General features: G+C 38.1%; 1 protein-coding gene across 16 annotated transcripts in view; it reads left to right on the forward strand.

The window, feature by feature from the left end:
* The window catches only part of LRCH3 (leucine rich repeats and calponin homology domain containing 3), a 61,044-nt gene that overhangs the window by 11,216 nt on the left and 29,078 nt on the right, over positions 1 to 20,750 (forward strand). For all 16 annotated transcript variants that reach the window (XM_059855555.1, XM_059855568.1, XM_059855552.1 and 13 more), the window contains exons 2-7: positions 13,469 to 13,613; positions 13,969 to 14,095; positions 14,637 to 14,742; positions 14,928 to 15,064; positions 16,014 to 16,123; positions 20,263 to 20,356. In XM_059855555.1, the coding sequence (XP_059711538.1) occupies positions 13,469 to 13,613; positions 13,969 to 14,095; positions 14,637 to 14,742; positions 14,928 to 15,064; positions 16,014 to 16,123; positions 20,263 to 20,356 (719 nt within the window). The remainder of the gene's footprint in view (positions 1 to 13,468; positions 13,614 to 13,968; positions 14,096 to 14,636; positions 14,743 to 14,927; positions 15,065 to 16,013; positions 16,124 to 20,262; positions 20,357 to 20,750) is intronic.

A 20,750-nucleotide genomic window follows, 5' to 3' on the forward strand; every position in this document is an offset into this window, starting at 1 on the left:
CTGACTATTCATTTGCCTCGTGTTCACATGAGTTGGAAGCTGTTGACCCACTTTGTATCAAAGCCTGTTATCCTAGTGAGGTTTTGGGAAAGGTAAGTGATTTAATAAATATCAAATGTATGTTTTAACAATACTCATAATTTTTGATAGGAAAAAATAATAGATGGATCCAGAGGTTTGCACATGGACTTGCAATCTGGCAATAGTTTTGGCTCCATTTTCAAAGCTTTTTTAATGTGTCTTGCTTTTTGAAGTTGAAAAAGCTGATTTTTTTGAAGTTGAAAAAGTTGATTTTTTTTTTTTTTCCTTGGGTAATTCCTTTTGTACTTGAAGGAACTTTATCTAAGGGGCTGGGGGGATGAGTTCATTTACTGCACACTTCCCCTCACTGCAACTTCGTGAAGCAGTCTTGGAAAATGAAACCCTGCTCTGCTGGAACTCAGTCAAGTATTTCAGGAGCAGCGGGCAGAAGGCAGTGTCGTGTTGCCGAGGAGCAGTGAATGCTCTCACACATCTCGAGTGTCTGCCTGTGGCCCTCTGTTAGCAGGGGTGAGGCAATTTCTCTGTTACTTGGAGATTTTTCCTCTTGAAATTCTTACATGCTTTCAAATAAACACTTTTTAAATTACAGTTTTATATACATGTACAGCTAAAAATACCAGCAGTTGAAATAGTCATTATGAAATAGAATAATAGAGATCTCTGGAAGTGAAATTCTCAACGTTGTTGTGCAGTGTGGGCAGTGGCTGCACAGCTTCTCTTCTGTGGCTCAGTGTTTGTCAAGAATTCTCCTAGCAAGGCAAAAAGCTTTTATTTTCCTCAGTTTGCACTGAGCTGGTATAGATAAAAGTTGTCACATGCAGAAAAGTGTTTCTGTGAAGGACCTGGAGGGATAGAACCAACTGGCCAAAAAGTTTCAAAGTGACTGCTGCAGTTTGAGATTAATTTTCATGACAGCTTCTTAAGAGCAGTGTTTATTCAACTTAAGCATTTCCCTGGAGAGGAATCAGTTTGGTTTGGATTTGAAAAAAAAATTCTTTTGTGGTCAGATGAGTTTGGATTTTGTTTAATAAAACACGTTTCCTTCCAGCATTCATAATGTTAATTTTATTTTGTGAAAAGAAGTGCATACAATTCACCTCAAATACTAACTGGAGAATGTAATAATAATTTTGATAGCCTTGCTACTAGTTTTTAGCAAGCTTAGGTGGTTTTTTTTAAAAAAAGTAAAGATGAATGAAATGGTGACTGCCAGTCCTGTCGCCCTTGATCCCTGGTTATGTCTGCATGGTGTGTTTTTGACTGAAGGTGACTTTTACGGTTTCCCGAGTCAAAATTCATTTCATATTTTAAACATGTATTTTGGCAATTGCTGCCATTTATCTCCTCGTTTGGCTGTTCCCTCTGATAAGGGATATTTTCCATGCATATCCTATACTGTTGTTTTATTCCTTGACACTAAAATGGCTTGTACTGAACAGATGACTTTGTAAGACTCAAGCTCTCTTTCTAGAATTCTGGCAATAATTGTCCTATTGAAATTGAAACACTGCTTGTGTAAAGTGTAACAGGCTTTTTTTGTTAGGGATGATGTCAGCATGAGAGATGGCCCCAAGGAGCCATTAAAAGAACATAGGACTTTTGACTGTTGGACTTTATTGACTTTTCTCCTCAGTAAAATACAGTTCTGCAGAAGATGGATCAGTGTCTGCATAGTATGAGACATATTTGTTGACTTTACTGTGCAGTCTGATGAAGCTGTACCTCATTGCCATAAATACAGAGGCACTCTATTAAGAGTGTCAGAGAAATGCAGGAATAAGAGGCATAAAATTTTAAAGAAATGCTTGCCTTTCTCTGGAAGTAATTGGCCTTTTTATGTGAAATTACTCACTTTGCTTTTTAGGGCCTTTGAATTTTCAGTTCTAGTTTGTTTCTAGCTCTTCCCTTAAGACATTTTGAAATGTATTTGCAGCTAGCAATTTTTCTTTATTGCCTATCTATTGCAGACTTTATTCTGTCATTCTGTTTAAACTGTTGTGAGAAAAAAGAGCTTTAGTAATAGATTTTGAACTGATTGGTGAAATATATAGGGGGAATATGCAGAATTAATGTGACAATATGTAAATAGCAGCTGTTACATTAGCTGACATATCTATATGTGAAAATGCTTGTAGATGGAGAATTTTATGTCCAGTATTAAGAAGAATTGAAGCTTTTAGTAAAATAAATAGATGAATAGTAGAAATAAGAAATCTTTTGTTAGTTGCATTTTATGTTTCCAGCCCTCCTGACTGACACATTCCTCCTGCTTTTATTCCATGCCAGGTTGTCTTTCCCCAAGTTACAGTTTACTCGCAAAGCCATTAGAATGGTTGTATATGTGAGACTTTACTGATTGAGATGAAAGCCAGGGCAGAACGTCCAGCAAAGTGACAGTACCACACAATCTTCCTCACTCATGATCTCTCCAGGTGTGACTCTGATAGCCATGAGCAGATTCTTGAGGGTTGTTTATCAATGTGGTTGATGTACCTGGGATGCCTGAGCTGGGTGTGGAAGGACCCCCTTGGACAGTGTAAATGTACTCAAAAGGCACTGTGCTGCCTTGTAGGGTTTTTCTAGCCTGGCTCAGTCCTTCTAGAGGTCCTTGGCACTCTTCTGTCACCAGTGTCATTACTTATGATTGTGCATGCTCTGCATTAGATTTTATATTATCCTGTGGTTTTGCTTTGTCCTGGTTATCTGACCCTTCCCTCCCTTCCCTTTTATGAATAACTGAAGGTTGGCTGTGGATTTTAAACTACAGGCTATGGTATCTAGCATAGTATCTGAAACTCTTATTGTGAAATGGAGGAACTAATATTTATCATATTCTTGATTTCCTGTCTGTTTTGTGAGAAGCTGTATGTGCAGCATAGTTTCTTGCAGGAGTCTTTTCTATTTTTCATATCTGCTCTTGTGCATAGTCTTCATTCATACTGTGTGCCCCATGTTTTCCATGTGTCTCTCTTTTCCAAGCAAAATTAGAAAAGAGAGAGAAATGGGTTTGAGGAGATGATAATGTGTGTGAAGATCTCTAAGCCTTCTGAGTGCTTACTGACCAGTCTCTGGACCATGAGAAAAATGTGGTACTTTTAACTTGTAAAAGTAAGGAAAAGTAAAGTTGCCCCATAGAACAAAGAGCCTTCTCTCCTCTTGCTGAGAGCAGACATCTCCCTGTTCCACTGGCTCAGCCCTTGCTCTGGAGGTGGCAGCCTGCACTGTGTCCTGTAGTGAAGTTTATTTTTGAATACGACTTACCGTGATGTGAGGACAAGCATAACAACATTAGCAAGCTTTTAATTAAAAACAAGATAAAAAATATGTATTAAGTGACTTGACTTTCAAATTCAACATTTCAACTCAAGCCTGTAAAAGAATGTCTTCAGCTGAACTTTTTTGCAGCCCTTTGCCACATTTGTTCCTGTTTCTGCATGGCAGCTCAACTCCCCTCTGCACAACAAACCAGATCACTAAGAACAAGTTGCTCTAAGTTATGAACTGACAACCAGGTTAGTTCTGCCCCTGTGGACATGACAAGTTATACTCAAGTCTTGAGCCATCAGTTGTCTTGAAGTGTTCATGGGAAAGTGAAGAGATGTCGAAGAAAATGAGGAATGTTTTCTGATTGGGAGAGTCCATAGAAGGGAGGTATGTTGATGTTTTTGGTAGGAGTATTTTCATATACTGGTATTTATTCTCCATGGTTTTGAGTGTGAAAACTGAGAAAAGCAGATGTCCTAGATAAAAATAGATGATGAAGAAATACAGAAGAGGTAAATTTTGGGTTTTGTATGCTGGGAATCAAAACAGCAAATCTGAACCATGAAATGATTTTAAGTGATTGTGTTGCAGTGAGACATTTACAAAACAAGATTAGTCTCCTTTGTTTTAGCCAAGATGGTTGCATAATGCTACAAGAAAATGGAATGCTTAAGTAATGAAGACTTTGATCTGATTCAATTCAAAGTAATGTCAACTTAGAAAATCCTGATGAAAGATTTTCTTTCAAAAGTTATTTTCTTACTACTCCTTTTCTCAGTTCTTTGTTAAGGCAAGACTTCAGCTTATTTGTCGAGGTGCTGATAACAGCTAATTTAAGGAAACTGTCCTGCCAAAGGAAGTCACTGCCCTCATATATCCACTGGAGAGACAGTTCATGTAAGTCCTCCCTAAGTTAGCTTCCGGCAAAATTTGCAAGAGTAGTTTAAACAGCTTCAAAAATCATGTGAGCTAACTTGACGGTTTTTCTGCCTGATGTGAATTAGGAAATGCTCACACAAGCATTGCAGAAGTAGTAGCTTACAGCAAAGGGCTGCTACGGAGGACCCAAGAGAGGGGATAATTTTAAACCAGTAAAGTCAGATCCCAGAGGGTGGGGATCTCCAAGGTTTTCAGATGTCATTACACTGTCTTTGTTATTCTGTATAAAAGGCTAGACATGAGGATTTCATACTATCATTTGACTTTTTTGTTTTTCTTTTTTCATTTTAAATCAACAAGGAGTAGGTTTGGGCCAAACCCAAACAGCTTCTTTTAAACCAGTTTTATGAATGGAGGGTGTAGGCTGCCATACCAGCTTTCTAGGTGTAGTCCAGTCTTTCCTTGGAGATAAATACTGTGTCTCTGTATGTTCTGCATAAAAAAGCAGAGGGGCCTGCGCTGCAGCTGGACAACGAGGAGCTGAGCTTCCCTGATTTAATTGGCCTTGGTGAGCTGAAGACTCCAGTTCATTTACTCAGTGATAGATCTTTTGCAAAGTTGCTTCTCCAACTTCCAATTAGTTTTAGAGCTGTTTGAAAGAGAAGCATACATAAGCTGTTGGGTGAGTGCCAAGTTTAGTGAGGAAAGGGAATGAAATTGCTAGAAGAGAGAAGGGGGGGGACTGTCACTGGGAAGTTGGAAGTAGAGCACATGTAAAAACTTCTTTAACCGCAAACCGCATGTTAAGGGGTTAGAATTAATTCCTGTTTTCAGACATGGATAAACAGGTCCACTTTGCATCATCTCTGCTGTAGCAGTACATGAATTGCAGTTTGTATTCTGTCTGTAATCTGTCCTGTTGTTTACTGGCCAGTCATAAGGCCAGGCTGGCAGGTCACCTGACTTCCTTCTGCCTCCCTTTTAAAGCTACTGAAAATCTGCCCCTGCTCATCTGAAAAGTGGTTTCATCTCACTCTCAAAATGTTTGCTTAGCTCCACTGTGTGCCATCCTTAAAATACTGTGGTGTGTACACGAAGACATACCATGCTTTGTACTGAGGTATGTATCCATAGTGAGGAAAACTTGGGTGTAAATCCCTGATCACATTCCTGTATTTGCTACTCTAAAAAGACCTGTTTTATTAGAAGTGTGAGTTAAGGAATCAAAACAAAACAAAACAAACAAAAACCCCGAAAAAAACACCCCACAAAAAAAAAAAAAAAAAAAAAAAACAAAACTAAAAAAACCCCCAAAAAGGCAGTTTTATGGTTGTCATTAACCAGCTAGTCCAAATCCCAGGTACTGCCAGAAGTTCTAATCTTGTTCTTCAATACTCATAAAGCCACATTCTTGTCCTCTCCCTTGTGTTGATGTTAGAGATTACTCAACTGCAGCAGGAACTGGATCATGCCTCAGAAGATCTGAAGACTGTTTGTGGCTTTGGTTTTTTTCAGGATTTGTTCTCAGTAATGAGACTCAACTGGCAGTGTGGCTGCACAGGCAGGAGTGCTGGTGCAAGGGAGAGGATGGGAACACATGGCCAGTAAGGCATTGCTCCGAGGCTTCAAGTGGCTGACTGTGAAGGCATTATTCATTGAATAATGAATAAACAATAGTTGATGTAACAGTTTGATCCATTCAGGCTACAGATTTTTCTGCTCTAGAGCCAATTAGAGGAAAAGCAATTGGAGTTGTTGGAATATGAAAAGTTTTCAGTTCCTGCAGAGACTGGAGCTTGTCACTCTTGCCTGCTCTCCAGTAGCCACACAAGAAGAACTGTGTAATGGTGTTCTATAGTTGTCACTGCTTGGTTTTTTGTTTTTAATAAACAAACAATATTTTTCCTTGCAAAAGGAAAATTAAATCATTTTCTAGGGGAAGTGGCATTGTATTCCAAGCTGTTACTCTTGTTAGAGTGTTTATCCTCTTCTTGCAGTACTCAGGTGGTTCTGCTCTAGCAAGACATCATGCTTTCCTTGGAAATGTGCTTTCTTGTCAGTGGTCATACAGCAGCTTACATTAAGGGTAGGACTGTAATATGTGTTTGTGTTTAGTCAGTGGTTTTTTTTGGTGACACCTGTGAGGTTTTCCTTCATATGTAAAAGATAAAGGTAAACTTCAGCAAATATGCATTAAGATTGTGTGAAGAGAAAAAAGGGAAGGAGAATGGGAGTTGGTGTTTAGAATCTTCTGTTTTCCTCTTTGATCCCAGGTATGATTGAGTTTTCTTACTTAGTATAATTAAGGTTCTTATAGATCTTTGTATATAGATTTTTCTAGTCTTAAGAGCAAATAGTGAATGTTGCAGAGACTAGGCCAGGTAAGAGGGTTGTACTTGCTTAATTTTTTTTTTTTTTTGTTAATATGATGTGTTTTAACAGAAAAGAGTTGCTGAAAAAGCCTAGTGTAGTTCAAGTAACTCGGAAGTCAGATTCTGCAAATCTCCCTTGTGTGACTGTTCTTAGGACGCTTCTGAATTAGAAAACAAAAAAGCCAGCCAGGTTTCATGGGTAATCTGGGTGTTGAAGGGAAAAAAAAAGGTAAAGGCTTTGGCCATAGTTCTCACTTCATTAAACTTGCTTCAAGCAAGGGATTTGTGGGAGTTCTTCAGAGAAGTTTGGGTTTTTCTTGTTTTTTAAAAGCTTTGGCAAGAAACTTTGTTATTTGTATTGAATATTCCAAAATAAAACTGTAGCCAGAGGAAATAGCATCTGTGAAACTTTGATTCACACATGTGAAACTTGGCAATGATTTGGCAGTGATTTGAAGCAGGTTTTATAAAGGACAGTTAAGCAGCCTTGGTCAAAAGCTACAAGCCTCGTCTTTAGCATTCAAGGCAATCCAGAGGTCCCATTTCAGTGTGATGTGTAATCTTCTATTTGTGTTTCATGTTATGCAGTGAATTCTCAGGTTGGTGGAGCAAGTTTTGATGGTCACTCTCCATTCCAAATGTAGCACCACCAAGTCAACATTTGAAAGAAACTACTAACCTTTGCCCTTGTTTTCTGGAACTGCAGAAATCACAGCCTGTGCATGGTGTCCAAAGCAGCGGGTTGGAGATTCCCAGTAACAAGCTGTTAGTTCGTGGAAATGGTTGAAGTGCAGTTTAATGGTGCTGATGCTGCTGCTAAGCAGGAATGTGATCATGCATATCAAGCATGGATCTGCTGAAAATTGAAATGTGATAAGTGTATCAAGGATGGATCACATCTGAACTTAATCTTCCTTAATGAAATGCTGGAAATTGAAACTAGAAATTCCCTATTTCATTACAGGGCTACAGAAATAATGCACGTGAAAACAGTCTTTGTTACATCTGTTTTGTGGGTATCTGGCTTGGTCAGTGGGGCTGTCCTTGACAGTTTACCTGGGGAAAACACAGAAGGAACAAATGCATTTTGGTTCAGTGAATGCCACCTTACCTTAATTGGTTTACATAAATAGTATCTTGATTCCTGGGGAAATAATTGGGAAAGGTTCAGGTTTGACAGGGCTGGCAAGTAGAAGGTGAGTCAGGACATGACATTTTTGAGGTTTGTTTTAAAGTAGGGTATGGCAAAAGTGGTAGTCTTGTATCACAGCAGGCAGGAAGAGGTAAAGTCACCCCTCCTGAGTCAGGAAATCCTCCAGGTGTGAAGGTGTGAAATGAAGCTTGAAGGATGCCAACATTTTCAGTGTTTAGAAAGAAAAACACTCCCAGTAACTGAGTACAGGGACCAACAGCATCAGAAGTATATCACAGAGGTATTCTCTTATCATGATTTCTGGTTTCCTTGTGCAAGAAAAGTCAGTACCATAATACCAGTAGCTCATCTGCTTGAGGCTATGCTTTCATTATATTAATTTTCTCTTAGTAGCTTTATGGGAGTGTTTCCTAAAAGTCAGCAGAATCACAAGGCTTGTTGCTCTTAGGTTATATCATAAAAGCAGGATAAAGATGCATGCATTTATTTGGCTTTGAGAATGAGTGACAAGCTAAAGGTGGAGCTGAGGTTTGTGTAACAATGTGCCTCAAATCCATTTGGAAATGTTGTTGTTCTAATAGAGTTGATTCTAAATGTCAGCATTGAGCAATCAGATGACATCAAGTTCCTCAAAAGATGGTTTTAGTGACATTATCTGAGAGGTGGCTGTACCTAAGCAGTCACTTTCCAGGGAGCAGTAGCTGTAAATGAGCTGTTCTGGTGAGCTGCTTTCCGTGTCATTACGGCTACATCACCCAATTCAAGGATATTCTCCATTGCAATGGTGGTTTTGTTGTTTTCAGTGTGAAAGTGTGGAGTTTGCTTCTGGTCTTTAAGTTGTGTATGTGGTGGGGGGGAAAAATTCTGTTTACACAGTTCCAGAAGTTCCAGATTCTGCTATTTCTTCTTAAACAGCTCTATCTTCTCTTCCTAAAGCAGTTAGTGCTGCCTTTTGCCTTCTTGTCGCTATATTGGCTGTCAGCCTTCTTGTCATTGATTGGCTTCTTAATTATTCATAAGAAAATATATTTTCCTCTGTCAGATGCTCATATGTCTTAGATTTGTCTGTTATTAAAGGAAACCATGAATGTGCTTTCAAGCTGCAACACATGTCTCATAGTTTTTTAGGAAAAAAGAACATTTTCTTGCCATAGAAATGAAGTCATTCTAGCCGAGGGCAGTCTGTTCACCATTGGGATTCAGATCAATTCACAGATACCAGGGTTGTTGCATCACTGCAGCAAGTTCATGGCTGACATCACTCAGCTGCAAAGGGGCTGCTCTGGAGCCATGCTCTATCATGGGTGGGAGCCCACAGCTGACAGTGTCACAATCTCTCATACATCAGTGTTGCCAGCAGGTGTTGTGGTGGCTGCAGACATTTGGTTTTGAATAAACAGCCAAAATCTGGGCTTTGCTGATTTAAATTTAAAAAAATAGAAATTCACAGTGTGTGGGGAACACACGCAGGTGTCTGATGACAAAAAGCAGATTTTTATTAACAAAATTTTGTATCAAAGCCTAGGTCTAGAGCAGAAGCCTTATTCCCATCACAACAGGATTAGTGGACTGGTCCCATCAGCATCTCGTGATGAATTGGAATTCACCACCACCCAGCTGGTCTGAGTGCCAGCAGCAGTTGGGCTGCGGCTCCCTTTCTTTGTAGCGTACATAGCGGGTACCCCATATGTTAAACAGTGCATCTTTGTGCATCACTGATTGTCCTTTGGAGACAAAATTTGTGTTACAGCTGGAGTTATAAAGGTGTGAGCACAGACCTGCTAATGTTTGATGTTAGAGGAACGTTCTTCTTTGAGCAGGAGGAGTTTCCATTTTATGCCAAATGATGCAATTTGAAGCACAGTGTATCTCTAGTCACATTTAACATTGGTTTTGCTGGCTTTCTCCACAGAATCCTAATTAAGATGGAAAAGGTCAGTGATCTGACTCTGCTCTAAGATTTCATTTTGTATCTGTACTGTTGGCTTTTTTATCTTTCACGAAGAGCTTAGTTCCAAAGAATGCTTCCTCTTTGCCAAAATTCCACATGATCTTGCCTTCAAGGAAACACATCCATTTTTAGTAAACTAGGAGAGCCTTTTTTTTTTAAAGAAGATTTCTGGTAACAGTGATTTTTAACCCATGAAATGTGGACACAAATGAGTTAATCCTAGTTCAAATTATAACAGGTATATTTAATTCATATGATTATTCATAGTGAAATTCAGTATTTGTGCTTTTATGGGGGAATTAGTCATTTGTTTTTTGCACTTTAAGGTATGAGAAGCAGCAAGGGTGTGCACCTACTTGCTAAAGAAAATAACCTGCATCAGATTGATTACTTCTTGCTTGTTAAAAAATATGAAAAATTAAATATTACCTCACTACAACATCTGTTACTTACTCTGAGAAATAGAAGTCTTTGCAGAAATTTTAGTTTACAAAATAATTTGTGTAAATTGTAATACCTTTCTGTCTTCTGGTTGTTGAAGTTATTTCATGCATACAGTAGCAGAAGAATATGATGAAAACAAGTCTTAATTGGCAGGGTATTAATTGGGTATTTTAAATAAAATACCTTAGTTTTTTCCTTTACCTCACTTACACTTTCTCTTTTGAGAAAAACACTAGCTGGTGCTGTGCTGCTGGGCAGCAAATATATGAATATGTAATCAATTTCTGGAATGATTTTGTTATCTTCCAGTTTTGTTATAGCTGTGCCTCTCATTCAGGTGTTTTGAGGAAGGTTACGGGGGAGAGGATGGAATTGCTGAATTGTTTCATGCAGTAACTGCTGCACTCTACCTTATTTCTGGTCACATTTAGGGTCTTCTGGCATGGGAAAGGATTCCAGAGAAATTGAACAAAATAACAAATGTCACTGTCTCTTAGGGATGCTCTGTTCTGACCTTTAGGAAATTTAAATACCTATTGAAAGTTTGGGGGGGTCAAAGCAAGGATTGCAAATAATCAAAAGCAGTTCTTGAATCTGCAGGTTCAGAATTTACACTGTTTTGTCATGTTGCTTCTGTCTAATTCTCAACTCAATTCTCAACTCTCTTTTCAGCTTAGTTGTTCTTTTCCTACTGCTTGCCTGTTTTTATGGTCCTGGCCAACCTTCCCTCTTGGCTCCCTGTTTGGGCACATGAAATCACAGATACTCTGTATAAGACAGCATTCTCATGACCATAAGGAGTAAAAATGCTCTAAACTTATGAACCTACCTTGTAACTGGTTAGACCCATTTTAAAGGATTCAAGAGACTATACTGCAGCATCAAAATTCAGCTGATTTAATTCGTTTCCCACTGAATGTCTACTGCTAAATAGGAATGCCAAGTTTTAAAAATCACTGTAGATTGAGAGAAGTCCAGAAAAACCCATTCATTGTGCTAACCAGCTTTGGTGTATCTTTCCTATCACTCTCTGAGCTTATTTGTTGCTTTAAAGAGTGAATTTTCATTTCTTAATACCTAGTGTTATTTTTGCAGGGAGTTATTTATGTAGCAATACTAAATCATAGTTCAGAGCATGTGAAGTTCTTGACTAATTCATGCCTTATGATCTGTACAATGTGTAAAAAAGAAGTATTAGATGTTCTTTGGTAAGATAAAGTGAAACAAAAAGCAAATGAGAATTCTCATATTTGTGGTCAAACCCCTTCCAAAACAGAGCAGAAAGAAACTTTTTGTCACTTTTCTGCCAGAAAATAAGGCTCACTACTTGGGATGCCTGTTTCTCTGTTAAAATGGGTAGAATTCAAACTGCCTTTGGCAGCACAGGTGTGTGAAGGAGAGATAAAGCTGTGAGCAGAAGGATGCTCCTATGTTGTGAGAGAAGTGGTGGAATCAGAAACTTTTACACCTTATTTGTAAACCATTGATGCAATAATTCTTCAAATAGATGGTTAAACATCCAGTCAGTGTGGGAAATAAGTATTTTTTCTAAATTACTGTTGATGTTTCTTGTCTTTTCTGAAATAATTTGCATTTTTCTCTCTTTCTTGCATGGTAACATGCAATTGTATTGTGAAACCTCATAGCAAGTTGTGTGGATGGTGGATAATTCCAGTGTGGTTAGCTGGACTTGGTAGAAATATTTCAGGATACATGACTTATGTTGGGATAGTATGATTGAAAACCTCTCTTATCCTGTTATGTTTTACAGCAATGTTGGCACACAGAGATCCCACTAGGAATGTCATAGTTTTGGACACCACAGTGTAGCACAGCACTAAAACTTTCCTTTAAATCTGCTGCAGCTCTACAACTTGGAGGGGAGGGCTGGAGTGTGCTGTCATTTTCACTATATTCTTAATTAGAATTAAACTGTGGAAGTAAAGCAGAAGGGACTTTAGGACATATTGGAGCACTCTGGGAGATACCTAGTGCAAAATAAGCATCCATTGCATAAATTCTTTAAGCGTATGCTCTGTTCTACAGGATATTATACAATTACTTTATTGACTCCTTTGTTACCTTCAGATTCTTAAGCAGGTTGTGATCAGTCCAATTAATTTGCTGCTTCCACTTAAGCTGGAGTTCAGTGAGTGCTTTAAAATGCCAAGAATAGTCTCTGCCACCAAAATACAGATTCTTCTGCCTGCAGCAAGATTTTTCCCTGGTTCTGGTATAGGGTTTTTGGGAGAGGTATTTCTGTATTTCTGATCAGTTTCTCTCACACACTCTGGCAATGCAAAGCACCTGGGACAAGCTCTAATGGTAGGAAAATTCTTCTTTGGCAGTAGCAGGAAGAAGGATCCATCAAAATGATATTTCTTTGCATTGATGCATTTATCTGATGTTTTATCTGGATTAGCAAATGGTAAGGTCAGGATGTTTATAGAGCCTGTCTAGCAGTCTGTAAGTGCAAGTTTTTCTTCACTCTTGGAAGAAAAGGGATAAAAGGGAAAAATGTTTTCTTTTTCACAAAAAGTAGAAAAGTAGGGCAAAGATCTCAAACTGCTTTCTGTCATAAAATAATAAAACTATTCTAGATATACAATGCAAACTTATTGCTGACTCCTATCATTTTGTAGTTTTAACTCCCACTATTAGAGCTGTCGAAAACATTCATTTAAAGTGTTGATTTTTCAAAATCAAGTTTGGACAAGTTGAAGCTGAGGTCATGTTTGAGCCTGATACTAGCTGGAAAGAAGCACTTGGTGTTTGTGCATTGGGGGGGGGGGGTATTTTTTAATTTATTTCTTTTTTAAAATTTTTATTGATGAACAGACAAGGGATTTCATTATGTTCCCCATTAACTTTTTGTATTGGTAGATCAGAAGTTTCCATGACTTTGATGCTTTCTTACCTGTGTGCACCCTGCTGAACTTTATATCCATCACAGCCCCTGCTGTAGTGAGCTTTTGGCTTTTGTCATTCCTGGGGGTTGGGTAACGCTTCTATCAGAACTCAGAGCTGGGTGTGCCAGGAAGTGGGGACTGTAGGTGTGTGTCTGTGGGAACTGCCCTTTGGAATTTATAAGCAGCAGCTTTCCTTGACCTTTAAAGAAAAAAGAAGCCTTTGCAACTGCAGTATTTATTACAATGCAGCTTGTGAAGGAGAGTAATGCTCATGGATATTTTGTGCCCATAGACTGGTAATTGATACTGTCCAAGGAAACATACAGGTTCTTCAAGTATAAACATTGGGTAGGTGTTTTGGTTAGAGAAATTTAACGAAAACAACTTTGCCAAGCAAGGAACTTTTAAGGTTCTAAGGCAGCTTTACTGATCTTTCTTGTTTCCCTCCCTTCAGACTTGTCACGGAACAGACTGTCAGAGCTTCCAGCAGAAGCCTGCCACTTTGTCTCCCTGGAGACTCTGAATCTGTACCAGAACTGCATTCGCTACATCCCAGAGGCTGTTTTGAACTTGCAGTCGCTAACATTTCTAAATATCAGGTAACAGCTATCTTACCAATTTTACTTTAGCATGAAGAAAGTTTTTGCACTCAGCCCAAACATACTCCTTTGTGACAGGACATGGCCACTTATCAGAGCACCTGAAAAGGCACAGAAACCTCTCATTGCTTCACACTGAGTTCAAAAGCCTCTGATCAGCCTTGATACTTGATATTCAGAGTTTGTTCACACATAACTAGATAAAGCAAGTAATGAAGAACAGCCTCATGGAACCACTTTTGTAGTAATTACATAAAAACTGTATTGATTATCTAAGTGGATGTGCTTTTTTTGTTTTTCATTGCATGAATATTTCTCATTAGACTTATTATTTTGTTTCCTTTCTGTCCAAAAGTCGAAACCAGCTTTCAACATTGCCAGTACACCTCTGTAGTCTACCACTAAAAGTTTTGATAGCAAGTAACAATAAGCTGGTTTCAATACCTGAAGAAATTGGACGGCTCAGACAGCTGACGGAACTTGTGAGTATACACTTGACTTCCAACTATTACCATTCTGCTCTTGATCTGAGGATGATCTGTGTCTGCCACAGTGTCTCTAACTGTGTTTGCTTTTATAGAGAGGTGTTAGAAAAGAGTTTTAAATACTCTGAGATTTTAGAAGAATTTTATGTGAGGGAAAGATGCATTGGAGAGCTACTGATCCATGTCAATTTAAATGTCTTCCTTATTCTAGAAAAGAAGGCCTGGTGGAATTAAGAGTTCTTGCTATGTTTATTTCTGCCAGAAAGCTTTTATGTAGCAAATTGTGCTATCTGACATACTGTGGAGGAACTTGAAATAAATTTCTACATCTGAATGCTTAGTTTTTTAAAGCTTTTATTTCCCTTTGTGTATAAAATGAGAACATGCTCCATGTCAGCAGTGAGATTGAATGAATATACAGATCTGAGGTGTTACATAAGTAGCTGTCTTTTTTTTTTTTCAGTCCTTAAATACACCTGCATATTTTAGTTAACAGAGACTTAGACAGTGATAATTCATTCTTTGCTCTTCTTTGTAGGATGTGAGCTGTAATGAAATACAGACAATACCTCCACAGATTGGCAGTTTGGAGTCCTTGCGAGACCTGAATGTCAGAAGAAATAATTTGGTGCGTTTACCTGAAGGTGAGAAAATGGCTCTCCACTATTACAGTAGAAATTTCAAACACTTCCCTGTTTTCAGTCCCTTTTTGTTCCCCTGAGAGCTAGAAGCAGCTTAATTGTTTTCTGAAATACATATTTTTGTACCCTTGCTTTTTTTCTTACCCTCTTTTCATCTTCTGAATTGTATGTTTGTTTTCTATCTCCAGAGCTTGCTGAATTGCCTTTGATTCGATTAGATTTCTCCTGCAATAAAATAACAACAATACCAGTTTGTTATAGGAACCTCAGACATCTTCAGACCATCATGTTAGAAAACAACCCTCTCCAGTCCCCCCCTGCACAGGTAAACTGCAGCTACAAAATCAGATGACTAGTTCAGCTAACAAGGGCAGAGCTAAGTTATAAATTGAAGGATTATATTACATATTTGTTATTTAAGAACCAGAGAACTTTAAATACACTCTGTTGTCTACAAGTATTCAATATGTAGCACAGCTTGAAAAATCCCTTTTCTTCTCTTTACTGTATTAATAGTCTCTGCTGTGGAATATTACAAAAATTTCACTAATGTTGGCTTGAATATTTCTGCTTTCAGCAGAGGTGAGAGGAAACTCTGTTAGGCAAGACTAATTTTCTGTCACTCAAATATAAAAATTTTGACTGAGGCCTCAGTGCTGCAGTTTGCTGATCCACTTTGCAGCAGAGTACTCAAATTGGCCTTTGACTAGAAACTGCAATATTGTTAATGACTAATTTGAGTATTAGCCCCTGAGTGTTACAGGTTCTACTGTGAGCTGCTGCATCTGAGTCAAGAGGGGCACTTGCTGAAACTTGTCGTTTCAGTAGAGTTTTGCTTTCCTTGTGAAAGCAGAGACAGCTGTTACTGCCTTCATTGACTATAAATTTGAGCTGGCTTTGGCAGTCTGCCACTGCCATTCAAATATGGGCATGGGTGGGATGCATCTGTTCTGATGCCAGGGGTATAAATTCTGGTACTTGTAAATGCTCATGTCTTGTTTGCATGATGAAATTTAGCATCCAGCTGACAGAATTGCCTGCAGACCAGATGTACTTGGAGGACAGCTTCCATTTGTCTACCACAGGCATCCCATGATGCTCCACTATGGCTGTTCCTCTAAAATGCAGTGATATTAGAATAAAAGATACATTGATTGATGTAAATGTGCTCATTTATTATTATTCTCAACTACATCTTGAATGTCTGTAGTGTATTTTGAAAATATATTGTCAAATTATACTTACTTGATTTTTGAATTTAATTTTTTTTTAAGATATGTATAAAAGGAAAAATTCATATATTTAAATACCTGAACATAGAAGCATGCAAGATAGCTCCAGACTTGCCTGATTATGATAGGAGACCCATGGGATTTGGATCATGGTAAGTTTTGCACAAGCAACATTCCCACTTTTAATGGCGTTCAGGAAAATTTTGTCAGTTCACCTTGATTTTATTAAAAAAAACAGATCAAGAATTGTTCTTTGGCAAGTACATTGAGGAAGCTTTGAAAAATATTGTTTATGGTATTTCATGGTGTATTCGAGTAAGGTGCCAGTGTGTGAGAAGTGGTTCAGGAGATGACCTGGGCAGTGTCATGGGAAAGGCAATGTCAGAGCTAATATGCACTAAAAAGAGAATAATAATAAACAATACAGGGGGCATTTCCTGTGTTGTTAACATCTATGTTCAGTTTACAAGATCTTAATATTTTCCACAGACTTACTGAATCATATCCCAGCTGTGATTTTTAACCTTTTGTACAGAATTTTATAACGGCCGTGCTCAAACCGCAGGTGTAAATGCTGATCTCCACCCCGTTAGTAAACTGTTATTTCTGGCAAGTTTTCACTTGGCACTGCTGCTTGGCATTGTAACACAAATATTGGAACAGTCAGCCATATCAGCTGCTAAATTAAGATGTCTAGCAAAAAGCAGGAGTTAAGATTTATTTCTGTTATGTGATACAGAAGAAAGGCAGTCAGTGAAGTATGAAACTGAATATATATAAAAATTACTTCAGTCATCTTTGAAGGTAGTAATAATGTGTGGAAGAGTAACTTGCTGAAGGATATACTGCTGTCTTAGCAGCAATAAAACGTGAATCAGGGGGCTTCACAATAAATCATCATGAGTGATATTTATGAAGAAGAATTTGCATGAGGGGCTGACAGAGTGATTCCTCATCAGCACTGAATGTCACAAGTTACTGTTCTAGATTAAGTCAGCATATGAATGTGTCAAGGGTTAATCGATTTCCAATACAAGCTGTTGCAGCTGGTTTCTGCGTAATACTGAGGACACTGTCCTTTTTCTTAAAGGAAAAGGCTCTAAATGAGAAAATGTCATGATCTGTTTAGCTCTAACATAGTTTATTAATTTTTAAAAGAAATTGAAAATCAGGTGGGCTGTAGGCTTACTGAGTAATTGTTGCCTCTAGTTGTATATTGCTGTGGAAATTTTCATAAATTGCTTATGTGAAATGAGGAGAATTAATATATTTTAATCATAGCTTGAAATTGTAAATGTAAAAATAAGGGCAGAACTAGTTGAGAATGCTTTCTCGAGATTTTTTACCAGACTCAGCAGTATGAAATGAGCTTCAACTGGCTTTGTCTTCGCTGTATTTCTATACCCAAGAAGAGATAAAAGTTGGTGGTAGAATTATTTGTTATACTGTGCTGTTTAGGGCATTTAGTGTTGCAGGTGATTCTTTCCATCTTCATGTAGCTATGGAAGAACTGTTGGTGGAACAGAGCACATATTAGGAGAAAATTGTGGAATGATCCTGTGAAAGAGAAAATCCCCAGTTATATTTCTATGTAATTTGAGGTGAAAGAAATAAAGTCCTTCAACTGTGATACAGTTAATATTTCCATGCAAGGCACAGGAGCTTTGTGTTTGTTATCTTCAAAGGTGACCAATAGAAATACGGTATCAGCCAGTCCACCTAGACTTTGCTGCTGGTTTATCTGATCAGCTTGGTGTAATACCATGTAGGTTGAGAGTCTGAGTGGTAGAAACTCTTAAAGTTTACAGTAGTCTGCATCATACTGTCAGTTCACATTTGTCAAACATTTTTAATAGCAAGGCTGTTGATACTGCTAATAAAACAAGATGCTCCAAAACATCATGGCAGGACGTGGGTTGGAGGTTCTAGCACAGCTAATTGATTGTTTTAGCCTTGTCAAATTATATCAAATTGTTTAACTAGAGTGAGTCCCTGTATGCTTCAGTCCTTTGTGAAATTTATCTTGTAGCAAGTTTTGTTTAGCTGCAGCAAGCCAGTCTCATTTGCAGCTGTGAAACTCAACTCAGAGCAGCTCAGGTTGGTGCTTGAGGGAATGAGATTGAGAGGAGGCAGAACTGTCAAAGCTGTGTAGCAGTTGTTGGCAGACTGTCACAGTCTGGAGCTAGAAGATTTAAAATACCAAGTACTCATGGGTGAACCAGTGTAGTGAATATTCTGGGACTTGGGCAACTGTTATTGCTTACAGAAGGTAAAGGTTCAGATTTTAGTGTGACATGGAAATGGCAGCAAGTACTGTCTTTTGGTGTTGGTCTTAGCAGACATTTGGCTTCTTATCCTTTGATTTCAAGCCTTACACAGCTTCCTGTAAGCTGTAGTTACCCCAAAATGGTCTGATCTCTCCAAATGCCTAATGGTTGTTCCTTGTGGCTTGTTGGTCAGGGAGGAATAAAAATCTCAAGTCTCAGCTGATTTTAGGATGGCTGCTGTATGATTATAAATGTGTAACGTGTAGTATTGGATAGGTGGGTTTAGTTGTGAGAGCTAAGACAAAAAGCAGCTTTCTTGTTAGAAAGGAGAAGTCCTGGGCAGTGTTTATGTATTTTTGAGCATCCAGCTAATTTTTGTGTTAGATGTAAAGCTTTTCAAATTCTCAAATTGAAAAGGGAGGCTAAAAGAAAATTTGTATCAAAACACTTCCTCATGTTTGAGCTCCTTAATTTGCAGTAATTGTTCAATTTACAACAAGGTGCTCAGGAGGTGCTGAAAATATTGATTAATTTTAAAATGGAATTCTACTGCAGATGGATTTTTCTTTGACCCATGTTTTAAAAATATGTGTAAGATCTATGAACTGTTAGTATAATTATGGTTCTATTTTCAGTTACTCAAATTGGTAGCTCTTTAACTACATTGGGTGACTTCATAGTCATTCTTTTTTTTTCTCACCCAGAAGAAGGGAGTTGTTTTTTTCTTTGTCTTTTTTTCTTTTGGATGGTTTATTATGCAGATGATCTTTCTGTTCAAATACAGGGTTGTAAAAGTGGATTTGAGTTAATCAAAACTCCATGCAGATGCAAGAGCTTGTCTTTTAGTCTACATCTGCATAGAAACAGATGCATAGCTTAATGTGTCCAATCTGTAGCCTCCATCCCTCCTGGTACTTTGCTATTTCATGTCTATCTGAAAATTAAAATAGGCCTTGAGAGTAGTCTCTTGGTCTTCTGTTAAGATGATGATGATGATGATGATGATGATAATAATAATAATAATAATAATAATAATGTATTTCCTGAAAGTGGAATTTCAGAGGGAGCAGCAACTTGACAGCAATGCCAGTGAGAAAGTGACCTGCAATTTAGTTCTGATGGGGTGAAGCAATTAACTTCCTGAAATTCATTCTTCCTTGTGCATTATGTAGTAATTACTGCTGCAGTTCTCCCTGGGGCATTGAGTGCCAATAGGACAGTTGAGCCATTGTGAAATGCCATCTGCAGTGGATCAGACAAGTCCCATTGTCTCTTTTACTGTAGCTATCTGCAGCAGTTGCCAGAGTTGACATCTGTGATGGCTATACTGCTGAATTACGTAGTTTCTCAGCCCAGAAATTTAAAGAACTGTATGCCTGTTTGGTTATGTGTATTGTAACACTGGGCACATGTCTGATGCCTTTGTCTAGACATGTCATTGACAAAGCTCTGTAAATGAGAACTGTACTTCTACAGTTACTACATTATGATGTATCTGAAATACTGTTACTGCAGTTTCTTATGTAATTATGACACAGAAGACATTTATGTAATACATGCTGCATACTTTTGAGTAAAAGTAGTATATTCTATATTTTTAGTGATTTTGTACATATTTATGTTTATTAATGTAAAAGTTTGTTTGACAGTGATTTTCAACCTAAACATCTGAGTAGTAGAAAATGAAAGTTTGACTTCCTAAACAGAGAAATATGAGACCAGTTTGCAGTTGGCTTTGTCATAGTTTCTCTTTGGGAAATGTTTGAAGAGTGGATCTCTCCTTTGAATCAGCTTAGCTCTGAAGGCCAGGCAGTGGCAGGTGACAGCTGACTGACAAGGATGGTGAGCTGTCAGCACGTGCCTCCTGCTCTATTGCAGCAAGTGCAGCATGAGGTTTTCAGACGTGCTGAGCTTGTGAACACACTGCAAATGTGCTTGGTGGCTTATTCTGCTGTTGTTGTATAATGGCTGAGAAGCTTTTGATGGTGTTTCTATCACAGTAATTAAAACTGTGTGTTTGACAGCCACGAGGAGCTCTATTCCAGTCGTCCATATGGAGCACTTGATTCTGGCTTCAATAGTGTGGACAGCGGAGACAAAAGATGGTCAGGGAATGAAGTAAGTGTCGCAGCTTTATTTTTGTTGAGTGCAGTATTGTACAGTAAAGATAACTAAATGTATGTAACATGCATGTGCTAGTGTGCAGGATACCTTGAGCCAATATTACTTGTTTTATTGGAGAAAAAGCAAGGTTAATTTTATATGGGACAGACCCCAAGTTGGAAGTTTTAACAGAAATGTATAAAACAGTGCATGAGAGGTTAATTTACTAGAGCATAAAAAATGAGAAAAATAGGGTTCTTCATTTTAAAAACTTTGTAACAGTATCAAATTACAATGCTGAGCCAACTGTAATTTTTCATGAAAAGATGTTTCAATAAAATAAATCTGCACATGAAAATTCAGATTTGGAAATCAGCTGGAAATTTGTCTTCTTCCTTTGTCTAAAACA

The sequence above is a fragment of the Haemorhous mexicanus genome, chromosome 10, assembly GCF_027477595.1.
Source record: "Haemorhous mexicanus isolate bHaeMex1 chromosome 10, bHaeMex1.pri, whole genome shotgun sequence".
Classification (NCBI taxonomy): Eukaryota; Metazoa; Chordata; class Aves; order Passeriformes; family Fringillidae; genus Haemorhous; species Haemorhous mexicanus.